Source organism: Lissotriton vulgaris, chromosome 8 (assembly GCF_964263255.1).
Source record: "Lissotriton vulgaris chromosome 8, aLisVul1.2, whole genome shotgun sequence".
In the NCBI taxonomy this organism is placed as follows: Eukaryota; Metazoa; Chordata; class Amphibia; order Caudata; family Salamandridae; genus Lissotriton; species Lissotriton vulgaris.
This window is the reverse complement of record NC_141696.1, coordinates 1,182,865,454-1,182,879,116: the sequence shown is the minus strand read 5'-3', so window position 1 is coordinate 1,182,879,116 and position 13,663 is coordinate 1,182,865,454. Positions and strand designations below refer to the sequence as shown.

The following is a 13,663-nucleotide window of genomic DNA, read 5'->3' as shown; positions in this document are numbered from 1 at the left end:
AGTTTCCTTCAAATGAATTTTAATTGTATGTACTGTGCAATAGTTAGCAAAGTGACATCGATTTTTGCAGACTAAGGGCTCGAATAAAAGTCTGGCGGTCCGAGGACCGCCACACTTGTGGGGGCATGGAGACGGCAGTCCAGCCACCTCCACACTGGTGGTACGACCTCCCTGGGACTGCCACCAGCACTTAGAAACTGCCATTCCCTGGAGGTGTCGCAGCGGGGTAGAGGCAGCAATGTGCTTGACAGGACCACTACGGATATTGCTGTAATTAGGTTGCTGTGAATTTACCTACCATCCTCTCAACATTACCTCAGATTTGTCCGGTGCAAATGAAACGAGAGTGCAGCCTGCTTCACCCCAGATGTAATTACTATGTTCTGAGAACCGTGGTATCTAACTACCTACGTAGCAATCGAAAATAATACTCAGTTCCCCAATCGGCCTTCCTCACTTAGCTACCTCAATCCAACCCTGTCCCTTGACAACTTTGCCAGACGCTGTTCAAAAAATTTAGAAATTTACAATATAAAGGACAATCATTTTTTGACTGCGCTCTTGAGGCCAATAATAAATATATGATAAATTCACCAATGATGACCAACCTGTTCTAATAACTGGCTGATAATACACTCCTGAAGATGCCTTTGGCTAATTTGGACAAATATCTTGCCTAGAATGCCTAATAAGGTGATTATACAAAGACTAGATTGACATCAGTAGACTATTTCTTGTGAATGGGGATATGTGTGGTGCTCATACACAATACATATATACAAGGAGCGAAGGTATGTTGCTGCTTCTCTACAGCCTTTCTCACTTAAAAGTTATGTTTTGAAGTTTTCATCTTTAGGAGTTAGAGCCCTGAGTGTTTAAGTTCTCATGACAAGCTGGGGTATAAGAAACTATTTCTATCATATCAAAATTTTACATTATTCAGAAGGGTTTGGAAAGAGAAAAGCATGACCCCAACTTCAAGAGGAAATTTATGGATCTTCCACAAATCGTTTACCAAAAAGATTCACCCAGCCCTACTAAAATGTATTGCCTTGGAACAGTACAACCCTTTTTGTATCTCCACTCAATATTGTGATGACAGAAAAAGAAGTAGTAGTCTTCTTGTTTAGCCCTCTTGCCAGGTGCATTCCAATCTTGAGACGTAAGGGAAAAGTCATCAACAATTTGGTCCATCATTATGAGATCTATAACCATAGCTTTGTGAGCCATCAGGACGCCTGTCTAGCTCAAAGGGTGGTAATACGCCATACATTTATAACCCTCTGGAGGCTTCCAGACTGTCAAATTGACATCAGTAAGGATTCCCTCGCCAGCAATGGCTGAAAACATGCTTGTCTAGTGTGATCTGCTTACTGAAGTGAACTACTGAAATGCACCACTGCTAAACCAGTTCAACTCAGTGATCATACCACCATCACTTAATTTGAAAACCACACAGACGCTAATCCATCATCCTTATGCCACTTTTCAGTTTTAGGTAATATGCCCAGGCCTGATACTGTTGTCATCCCATTATACTGTTATGGTTGGTGCCACAGCGATTTCCCATACTACCCTTGATTTTCAAGATATATCACAGTATCCAATATTATCCCATTGCCACTCATTTGAATAACACTGTAATCCAATGCAGAGTATACTCAACTCATTGTCAGACTGACTGAGGGTAACGTCTTTAGGCAATTGTCATCTGTGTATTAGGTGAACTAAGATGGACTGGTTAAAATTTCACATGGATAAAACTGAGAATCTCCTGAACTTTCTTTAAATTGGCTATTTTCTTCCCAGTGTTATGCCATCAAAAAAAGTTCGAAAGGACAGAGCTAGCAGTAACAAATAAAAAAAAACTGCTCCTTTCAATATTAAAATAATCTTCCAAAATCTCGGAGAATACAATCCTAGCAAATACATTTAATATAAACCCCAACAACAGCAGTAGGTACATGCTTTTATTTTCTAACTAAAGAATGCGTGATTTACCTGAGTAGCAATTGCTTTTGCGGTTTTTCGGTTGTCTCCGGTTATTAGCGCCACATCAACTCCCATAGACTGCAGTGTATGAACAGCCAGTGCTGCCTCCTGTTTAACTGTGTCCGCAATAGCAATCATTCCACATAGAACACCTTCACAAGAAAGACTTCAGTTAGAAGTATGCGGCAAAGCAATCCGGAATATTACAAGTTTCTCCCGCTACCTAATTTGTTAACATCATCCCCCAAAATCTTGGACAATGTCAAGTTGCGTAGCATGCACTGCATCGTTGAATTTACATAACACCCTATCATATATTCCATGCAAGCTATATATCAAGGACTTGGTATGGAACAATGAAGCACTGTATTGAATGACTGACAAAAAGAGGGGCGATTGAGAATTAGATTTTCCATGTTGTTGGACTTGGACTGGGATAGCAGAAACGTTTTTTATTGGTGGCAGATGATGGCAACTTCCTGAAAGGACCTTTATTTCAGGTAGTCATGATATGATGTGGTAGTGAACTCGACATGCAGTGTGTGAGTGCTTGAAATAAATGTCTGCCATGCCATGTTTAACCTTATCTAGGAACCATTAGTAATAATGCAATGAAACACTTCAAGTAATGTGATGTCAGACGGTGCAGAATTATCTAGTTGAGAAAGACTCTTGGCGAGTCATGCATAGGGTAGGAAAATTTACACCTCGAAGTCAATGCAGGAACTGTAATGTGGCTGTAACACAGTCACTATGGTGGAGGCACACAATCTCGTACAGAGTTCTTTGGAAGACCACGGCTGACTCAACTCTCGTAATTGAACTGGGATACTATCAACTCATTTACCATGCTCAACTATGAGGGTAGGTGTTTCATGATCAACCTTTTCAGTCCAAATAGGACCCTGGCTGCAGCATTCTAAATATGCTGTAGCTAGAACACAGCATTTGATGATAGGTCAAGATAGACAAAGTTGCCAAAATTGAATCTTGACTGCACAAAAGCATTTACTACACTGACTCTCCGAGGAAAAGATGAGAAAAGCGCAAGCGACCCGAGCAATGAAAGACTGCAGAAACATTAAAAAGTGATCCATTGGGGGCAGAAGATAAAGCTGAATATATGGATACATAGCACTGATCAGTGCATTACATAGTTACTGAGCAAGATTCCCAACATCCACCCATGTTGTCATGACCCTCAAGAATACCCATGCACTATGGAGACAATGCACGCCTGCAGGATCTGACTAGTGCGTATCCAGACATATCACATGAAAGGCAACCTTCAATCTCAATCTTCATCAGTGTTTATTAGTAGGCCAATACACCCTTCATAGCATGTATCATTGGCACATGTTAAACCACTGCCTGTCTACCTGTGCAGTATACTTCTCTCCTGAACAGCACTGCATGGCTTCGTAGCTAGTTTCTTACTAGGCAAGGCTCGGTCATACACACCATTATTCACAAGAGCTGCTTGCATTACCATGTAATGCATGGTATTATAGTAGTCGGTGTACACTAATAGCATGTGCAACCTTTAACACTGCACAAATGGTCTGTCCACACACTAGAACTTTCCAGTGTTATTTCACATTGCATGTTCCCCTTTAGGTGATCAATCCTTAAGCTGTGGCCTGGCGATCCCTGGGAGTCTGGACGCCTATACAGGGGGTCCGCAACTGATTAGAACATTACATTATATTAACAATGGTGGTACATGAAGGTCACTGTCTACCCTCCAGGTATCACAAGATATCCCTTGACATGATTATTGACTTCCTAAAGAGTGACAATCAATTTTCAGGAGCAGAGATACAACACAGCCTTATGCCCCTACCCCCTAGTGGCAGATTTGGATAGTGATTTGGTTGTTAAATACATCTCAGCTTGGATCCATGTGCTCTAGGCAAATATCACTCTATAACCTTAACTGTTTCTGGCTAAAACCAAGGAAGCCTTTTGTGGGGCAGTTCTAGTAGATTCTTATATTGGTACTCATGACACTCACCCATAGATTTGGTATTCACCTGTAGTTTTAATACAGAAACACTTTTAAAGCCAATGGAGTGATATCCATAACTGAATGGATCTATCTATTTGGTAGATGGTAGGGGCTGAGAGGTGGGTCTGTAGTTTCTGTTGTTCTCTTTAACGTAGTTTCTAGGCAGGAACATTCCTATTGTCTGTCCCTGATTAATGCTTCAGGGAGGCTGATGACAGCCAGATGCTGGGATTTAAATACGTTGGTACTTGTTTTGGACACTCCGTCTTGGAGGCAGCCCCATTGGTACCTGCTATGAGCGCCATCACCTTGCACAAAGGCTGTGTATGAGAAGCAGCCAGATAATTCAAAATAACCACGCTAAAACAGTTCTAAAATCTAGAACAGTAGATATACATCCCCTGTCTGCAAAATGCAAATCAAAGTGAGATCCAAACCACACCACCTTGTTTAAGTTCCAATTTCTTTTTGAACAATGTTGAACGTGCTCTGTAGAGTGCTTGAAAAATCTGCTCTCTAACCAGGGCTGGTGTCTGCTTGGCAGCTGAAGTCTGAAGTTTGCACAACTTACTATAGAAGCTGAAGGTTCGCCTACAACCCACCATCCTACCTGACTGCCAAGAGAGAGAAGGAGGATGATTGCCACTGCAGAACGATTTTCTAGGAGGAGAAGCCAATTATTTTGTCATTATGAGAAACATCCGGAAGTTGCTGACTGCCCAGGGAGCGAAACCAGAGCTGACCCAGGATGTGGGTGGCCTCCCGCTCTCCCAGTGCTGCGTCTACAGTGAACCATGTATAGAAATCAAGCAGAGGAGTCCTCTAATGCTGTCTGACAGCCCTGCAAAGCCCAAAGGCCTGGTGATGCTACTGCTGACCCCCCAACAAATCCCAAGGAGGCTCTGCCAACACTCCCAAAACCGTAGTAAATCCTGGCCCATAGGCCACAACTGCCCACAGTCAGCACTCATCAGATCCTTGCCTGGAAGCCCCATTTGCCAGGATGACCCATTGGATCTTGGACTCGAGGCCTCGTCTGCTAGGAAGGATGTCCACTGCGCTGGCCTGCTGTGCTGCTCCTGGCCACAGGTCAAGTCCCAAATGAACATCCACTGTTGCCCTGATTAAGCTAAAATGCTACTGAAAGCACTAGCATCTTTCCGACTTTGTTTGAGAGAGTATTTATTAGTAGCAGCTAGCAGCTGCAGGGCCCATGAAGACTTGGAACTTCCTCCCTCCCGACCTACGCCTGACCCAAGACCACCTCTCCTTCAGGAAGAAGCTCAAGACCTGGCTGTTCGAGCAGTAGCGGACCCCCCCCCCCCCCCAAGCGCCTTGAGACCCCCCGGGTAAGTAGTGCGCGATATAAATGCCTATGATTGATTGATTGATTGATTGATTAACTCTATTTTGTGTGCCCCAGGCTCCAATTGTGGATTTTTTCCTAGTCATGGCCAGTTGAATGGAAGCAAGGCTGGGCCACATTGCTAAGCTGGATTTGAAGGCTTGTGTTCTCCCCATGATGGTCACTGTTAGCACCATATGTTAAAGAGGAGACTGTTCACCCATCAGAGTGGAGCCATTGGGCCCTTCTGCTTCATGAAATTATCTAGGTCTCTTTTCTCAGTTGGATGACTTCGGCATCCAGGTCGCTCCTTCACCTTCCTAATCCTGATTAAGACCCGCGTTAGAGGCATTCAGTGGCCCCCTTCCCCTTCCCAGGTGTCGGGTCGAAACCTCGACGATCTTTCATTAAGCCTTGATCGTTTAGATATCTGTGAAGATTTGCAATAGTAACTTAATGACTGGACCACTTCTAATGCGACATATGTTAACTAGAAATTGTATACCGAACAGGCTTGAATGGTTTTCTGCAGAGCAGTTGGTCTTTAATTTAGCCCTCCCCTTAAAATGAGTCTTAACTTTGGTTTTATTTACATTTCTTTAGAAATTTCGTATTCAATACCAAACAGTCTTATCTAAAACGAAATCAGCACATTATTATAGGTGTTGTACATTTTGCTTCTTTCAGGAGTTGCGTGGTATGACATTGTGCAACTTTTGCTACCTCTATGAAATAATTTCAGAGCAAACTGTTTTTTAACGAGGCTTTGTGCCTATCCTACACTTACATATTGTGCAAAACTGCGGCAGACATTTTGAGATGAAATAGACCGAAACATGACAGACATGAAGTATAATCAAACAGCACAGGAGCAACAAAAGGGTGCTCGTTGAAAATGGATGAATTGATTAATTAATGAATCATTTGTTGGGGGCGCAGCTGCCCAAGCTGCGTCCCCAGTGCTTAATTTGAGCGGTTGTTTCTGGTGCTCGGCACCGGAACTTAATTGGCAACACCGTCAGTTATAATAATCTGCCACATGGTGGCATTGTATGTAGAGATGACCACAACAACAGCTGTATATTTATCCTATATACATTAAAAATAAAGAATACCTGCTGCCTAAGCCACTCTTATAGTTTTGGGGGGCCTGGGACGGTTTGAATTGTCAGACTTATAGAACCAGGATGGCAAGTAGTTGTGCTGGTACTGTTATTGTCCGCACTGGCAGGGGCAATGGGTGGTTTAAGTTGCAATTCCTCTTTAAAGAGGGCTCCGGCACTTATGTTTTTACAAATTAAGCACTACTGCGTCCCAGCGTCATATAGTTCAGGTGGAAGTCCAACAGCTAGATTAGGTAGAACAAAATAACCATATTTTCAGTTACACAGGTTGGAAATGTCAGATAAGCAAATGATAAGTTGATTCTGGCTGGTTACTCAAATTGACATCACTTTATTTTCTATTATCTCCCATGTGCTAGTGCAAATCATGATTCAGTTGTAAGAGGTTGATATTACCATCTATAGCCACAAGGATTGCTGTTTGTCCTTTCATCTCATGGCCCGTCATAGCTTCATCCACATCATTAGAGACTGTTAGCCCGTTACGCGTCATCCATTCACGGTTCCCAATCAGTACAGAGAAGATTTTAGGGGCTGCAGCACCGGCTAAACAAACATAAAAAAATAATTACACTTCATTTTTGTTTCTATTTTTTTAATGATTCTGTTAATTTTCTTTACATGTTAACATACATTAAATAATTTTTATGTGGTTAATATTCTTACTAAACATGAAGAAACTCTGCTATACTCTGCATTAATTGCTTTGCTGAACCATGGTGTCTTCCTAAATTTTGATTCCCTAAACTGTTTGAGGAGAGGAAATTCAGGAGTAAACCAAGGATAAGTCACACCTACGCACAGAGAAGTCTTCGTTTATCAGGTTAAATAGTTCTGAACAGCATCAGCGTTAGCTAGACTTTTAACAAAAAGATTTTGCACATTAAAAAAGGAGAGTGTTTTCAGGATTTGTGACATCCTCCTATTTCAAAACACAGATCCTCACAGTGTCCACTAAAGTCGTAGTTTATTCTGTATTCGCTTTCCATTTCCTGTGACCTTGCAATTTCTTTTTGAGCTTATTGATGGCCTGTGTTATGCTCCGGGCTGCTTTGTGTTTCCGTGCTGTAGTGCCAGGCCTACAAACTTTGAAAATAATTTTTAGTGTATGACAGAGGGTAAGTTCCTAAAGTGATGGGGCTAGAATGGGGGCAGGGCTTTGAGTCTATTACCACCTAACTAGGCCTATAGGCTAACATATTCTGAGGGCATACAGGAATCAGTCTGGCACAATACCAACATTTATGTTGTCCAATAAACGCAGTTACTACTGAGAAAGTCGAAGCCGTACGACACAGTCTTCCAGAAAGGCGAGGCATGAGCCATTTTTTCCTTCACTGTCTTCAGGATAGCCAAATAATACAATGTTACCCTTCCTGTTTCTGTCTTCAAGTTCAGCAATGTCATGTTGCATGAATAGAGATAGTCTGTGCAACGAGCTGTGGTCTTATTTAGTGGAGAGAGACTTGTCGTCAAGGACGCTGATGCATTCAGCTACAGACAGTTTGTTGGTTATTTGTTTTATGTCAGACCTCATACCAGCCACATCTTTGTTGTAAAATGTCTATGCTGATTTTGTCATTTGACTCAAAAAATATGAGAGGGACTCCTTAGTAATGTCAAGGGAACTGACGTACAGACCTTTGTTGAAAGAAGTTCCCTTGACCCAAATGAGATGTGATTACAGTAGTCAAACACCCTAAAAACAGTTTGTTCTTCATACAATGTGCTTGATCAATTTGTACATTTATTCAAAAGTATTAAAAACACAAGTTCATTATAAATTCACAGTTATACATAAAAAAACGAGTCCTGTTGCACTCATAATAAAAACACAATTATTCTCCTCACCCCCGTACCTAATGTCACGTAGTGAGAGAGATTCCTTTTAAAAGGAATGTCTTTCGCTCGTATTTTTATGTATAACTGTGGATTTATAAAGAACTTGTGTTTTTAATACTTTTGAATAAATGTACAAATTGATCAAGCAAATTGTATGAAGAAGAAACAGTTTTTAAGGGTGTTTGTTTGACTACTGTAATCACATCTCATTTGGGTCAAGGGAACTTCTTTCAACAAAGATTTTGTCATTTGAGCCAGTTATAGTGCATCCAACAGCTTTTTTAAAATGGTGTCCATTCTTTCTTTCAGTTCTATTTTGCCTTTGATGGGAGATTCTGGGGCAGGTTGTTCTGATTTGGTCTGTTCCGGGCCTGTCTAGCTGTCTTTGTCAGCCATTTTATTGCTATGCAATCCCCAAAGCAAGAAATGGGCTGGCAGATGGCAGGAGGCTCATCTACTTTAGTTCAGGGTTGTAAGCAGTAATCAGGGGCGAGGGCCACACATATAGGATTGTTAGGCAGGTATGTATTAAGTGAATGTCTGACAAAATATCGAAATCCACAATATCGATGTACAAAAATATCGGAACAAATATATCGATATCAAAAATATCGGGATCCTATACTTAACTAGATATCTACACAAATATCGATTTTTTAATATCGATATACAAAAACATCGTTTACTGTGATATCGACTACATTAATATCGGAACACAAAAATATCGCAATCTGCAAAAAATAATGACATTAACAAAAATATCGACATCAAATATATCGTGCACATAAATATCGGATTATAAACTATATCGACTTTTTATAAGCATTTATTTACATAATTAATTAACGCTTTATATGTTTTCACATCAAAATAAACATACAATACTTTAATTTATACTATAGACACACTATAAATTCATCTAAAATTTACTATTGGTATAATTATATCACCTACACATATAAAAATATTCTATGCTACTTTGTATACTTTTATAATTATTGGTTGTTTTTCAATTCTATTACTAATTAATCACAACTGAAATTCAAATATACTAACTACCCAATCACAACCCTAATTTTTTAAATGAACCAATAGCAAAGTAATTACTACTGACACTCCCCTATATAAGCAATGAAAAAGTAAGCACAAACTACTTGCCAAAAGTCACTGAAATTGCTGCACAACAACTAGAAGAACCAGACTATTAACCTACTATTACATCTTCTAAGTAATTAAATAAAATAAATAATGCATTAATTGCTAATAGTATTTACTTACCTGCTAAATACCCAGTGCCCCTTTGCTATTCATACTACTTAACATGCTAAATAATGATATTAAAAAATTTGTTTTAGATACTACCACTACTGATTATTCTACTCCAAATAATTGTGAACAAAACATAGGAATACAGATTCTAAAAACTATGTAAGTAATTTCACATTGTTTCATTATGTGCACATTAATCTAAACACACAGAAATAATGACTTTTACACACCATCTTTTTATTTTTCTGTAGATTCTACTACTGAAAACTGCACTACTACTGAACTAAGGACTTCTGTACTATATCTACAATACTTTTTACTAAGTAAGTAAATAAAATAGAAACTGCTTTATTTGCTAGTACTACTTAATTACCTGCTAAATACCCAGTACCCCTTTGCTATTCATTGTAGTTAACATGCTAAATAATTATCTACAACTATTTTTTTAAGATACTACGAGTACTGAATATTCTACTCAAAATAACTGTGAACAAAGCATAGGAATACAGATTCTAAAAACTATGTAAGTAATTTCACATTGTTTCATTATGTGCACATTAATCTAAACACACAGAAATAATGACTTTTACACACCATCTTTTTATTTGTCTGTAGATTCTACTACTGAAAACTGCACTACTACTGAACTAAGGACTTCTGTACTATTTCTACAATACTTTTTGCAAAGTAAGTACATAAAATAGAAACTGCATAATTTGCTACTACTAATTATTTACCTGCTAAATACCCAGTGGCCCTTTGCTATTCATACAACTTAACATGCTAAATAATAAAATAATATTATTTTTTTAGATACTACGACTACTGAATATTCTGCTCAAACTAACTGTGAACAAAGCATAGGAATACAGAATCGAATAACTATGTAAGTTATGTCACATTGTTTCATTATGTGCTCAAAAATCTAAACAGACTGAAATAATCAGTTGTGCTCAACATATTATTTTTTTTCTGTAGATTCGACTACTGAAAACTGCACTACTAATTAACTAAGGACCTCAGTACTAGTTCTAAAATACATTTTAGTAAGTAAGTATTATGCAACTGAAATAAATGTGGAAAAACAATACAAACATTTATAACTGTTCTAAATATTTTAAATTATATATTGCTTATTTACAGAGCAAACACGGCGAATAGATATACAGACAACATACAGAACTTCACATTCTAAATAATACTAATACAAATCACAAAGTAAGTATATTAAATAACATATTTACCACATAATGTTTAAAAAAACCTACCAACATGGTGATTAAACTAACTCATATGTTCCTTATTTTTTTAAGATAACACTACAAACTACTCTCCAGAAGCTGAAGAAATAATTATACTGCCAAATACCAACCAAAAAAAAATATGTAAGTATCTTCACAATGTGAATCATGAAGATACACTTTTGTAGTAAAAATGAGCTCTAAAATTGCAAATGTACCTAAACATTAATTAATAATATACTACTTTCATGTTTCTCATAACAGCTACAACAACATCACAACCATTTATCCTCAACTAAAGAAGGAAGAAACTCCTAAGTTTTGCTGTACATTCTAAAACACGTAAGTATAAACATTCCTACTTATCACTAACATAGATTATTTATCACATTTAATTTGACATTAACTATTATATATATATTTTATAGATATACAAAGTACAAAATGACCGAAGGAGCCGAATTTGTGACCAGCCAAAAAGGAAAATTATTACTATGCTACATGGGTTACACGTACACACAGGAAAAGCAATATGGCATGAAAGTGAATTGGAAATGTTGTAAATATTATTCGAACAAGTGCTATGGCAGAGCAACAACTAGAGAAGCTACAGTACTATATACTAGGGAACACAATCATCCACCTAATATTACAGAAATAGAAGTTAGAACAGCTATGGAAAGTATAAAAGAAGCTAGTACCGGTTCCCAAAAGCAAACAAATGTAATTTTAAAAGAAGCCATTCCTAAAATCCCCAAAACAGCCACAACCCAAATGCCAAATATCCTATCATTAAAAAGAACTATAGCACGAACCAAAAAAGCTACAACTGCTTCAACACCATCTCCCAGAACATATGAGGATATAAATGTTACAGCAAACGAAATAATAACTTTAAATAAACAACCATTTATAGTTTATGACAACGAAAGCAATGTGAATAGGCTTAAAATTTTTGGAACCAATATGAATTTAGTGAAACTGCAGCAAAGCCAATATTGGATGATGGATGGAACATTTAACATCTGTCCCAAACCATTCTTCCAATTATACACAATACATGGGCTCTACCACAACTGCAACATCCCTTTGTTATATGCACTATTGCCTAACAAAAACAATTCTACATATATGGAATTATTAAATGTCATAAAACAAAAAACGAATGATTTCTCTCCAGAAAAAATCATTCTTGATTTTGAGCATGCAATGCTCTCAACTATTCTAAAAATCCACCCCCATACCTGTATTCAAGGCTGCTATTATCATTTCAACCAGTGTTTATGGAGACACCTTCAAAAAACTACCCTAAGTGTCGAATATGCTACAAATTCATCATTTGCTTTCCAAATCAAAAAACTAATTGCACTTGCCTATGTCCCTTCAACAGATGTAGCTGAACATTACAACATTATTATAGACAGTCCATTCTACAAACAAAACGAAGCTAGATTAAGTCCTTTTCTCGATTACTTTGAAGACACCTGGGTAGGCAGACTCCACAGATCTGGCCACAGACGAAATTCAAAATTCCTCATTCCCTGGTGGAACGTGTACAATAGTACCCTTAAAGGGGAATCAAAAACTAACAATGCCGTGGAAGGTTGGCACAATGCATTTGTACAATCAACTGGCAGAACCAAACCTACTCTAGAAAAATTCATAAAATGCCTACAGAAAGAACAGAGCTATCAAGAATTTAGAATGGACCAATCTGTAACAGAACTTGTCCCAAAAACATCCAAGCAAAATAAACAAATGCACAAGTACCTGGAAGAACAAGTTAAACTTTACCCTAATACGAAATGCACAGAATACCTAAACATCATAGCCAAAACACTACTGTAAATAATTCTGAAACTGTTATAAAACACCAAAAGTAGCACCTAAGTATGCAAAAATATGTAACGTGAGCTTCTAAAGTATTTAATGTATGCAATATATGAAGATATTATTTTAATATATGCACACATTAAAACAAAATAACAAGTTTAAAACTATTCCATAATAAATATGACATTACCCACCCACACAAAAATAGAAAGCAAAGACTTACCAATTATGTTGGCAATCCAATAACGTCCTTCTCCACCAAAGTAATCCAGGTAGTGCAAAATTAACCCCCAAAAAAATGTAAAAATACAACTGTTCCAAAATTAAGAAATCCACGTGGTCCTTAGCCATCGAACTACCATAAAAAACCCGAAAAAGTAGAAAAAAAGAAAGAATCGCTCCTGGAAACCCGAAAAATGTAAAGAAGTGTTTGTAAATCAGTGTTGAATGAAAAAAACAAACACTTCCTTTAAAAAAAAACGGAACTTCCGATGTAGCGTACACCTATGAAAAAAACATAGAAAACAGACATTCCCACCCACATTAATTAGCTAATAATTACATACCAACATATTAACATTGATGATTTAATGTTAGATATAGCCTAAAAGACTTAAATTCACTCTATAAATAATTAGTTACCTAACTAACACGACGTGTATATACCATACGTAAATATCTGTTTTCAAAATCTAAAACATAACTCCCTCACATTCAACAACACTAAATATAAGGTCACTAGTCTAAAAACATCATAATAATACACATATAACATATAATATCAACTTTACCTGCAGCGACATGAAGTGTCTCCCAACCGCGATCAGTCCTTCTTCCAAATAACTCAAAACGACCTAACCCGGTTACAAAAGAAAGCACCAAAAAGCAATAAAATAGTCCCAAGTGTAAAATATAATATCTATACAGAACCAAATGTGTTAAAAAAATGTATAAATGTATGTTATTGTGAACATTTTGTTTATTTAATCCTACAAAGAAATCATAAACA

The 13,663-nt window shown here is 37.7% G+C and overlaps 1 protein-coding gene across 3 annotated transcripts in view; it reads right to left on the bottom strand.

The window, feature by feature from the left end:
* ATP7B (ATPase copper transporting beta) overlaps window positions 1-13,663 on the bottom strand; it is a 539,299-nt gene that overhangs the window by 49,965 nt on the left and 475,671 nt on the right. For all 3 annotated transcript variants that reach the window (XM_086935040.1, XM_086935039.1, XM_086935041.1), the window contains 2 exons: window positions 6,866-7,015; window positions 2,002-2,144 (listed from right to left, as the gene is read on the bottom strand). In XM_086935040.1, coding sequence (XP_086791166.1) covers window positions 2,002-2,144; window positions 6,866-7,015 — 293 coding nt within the window. The remainder of the gene's footprint in view (window positions 1-2,001; window positions 2,145-6,865; window positions 7,016-13,663) is intronic.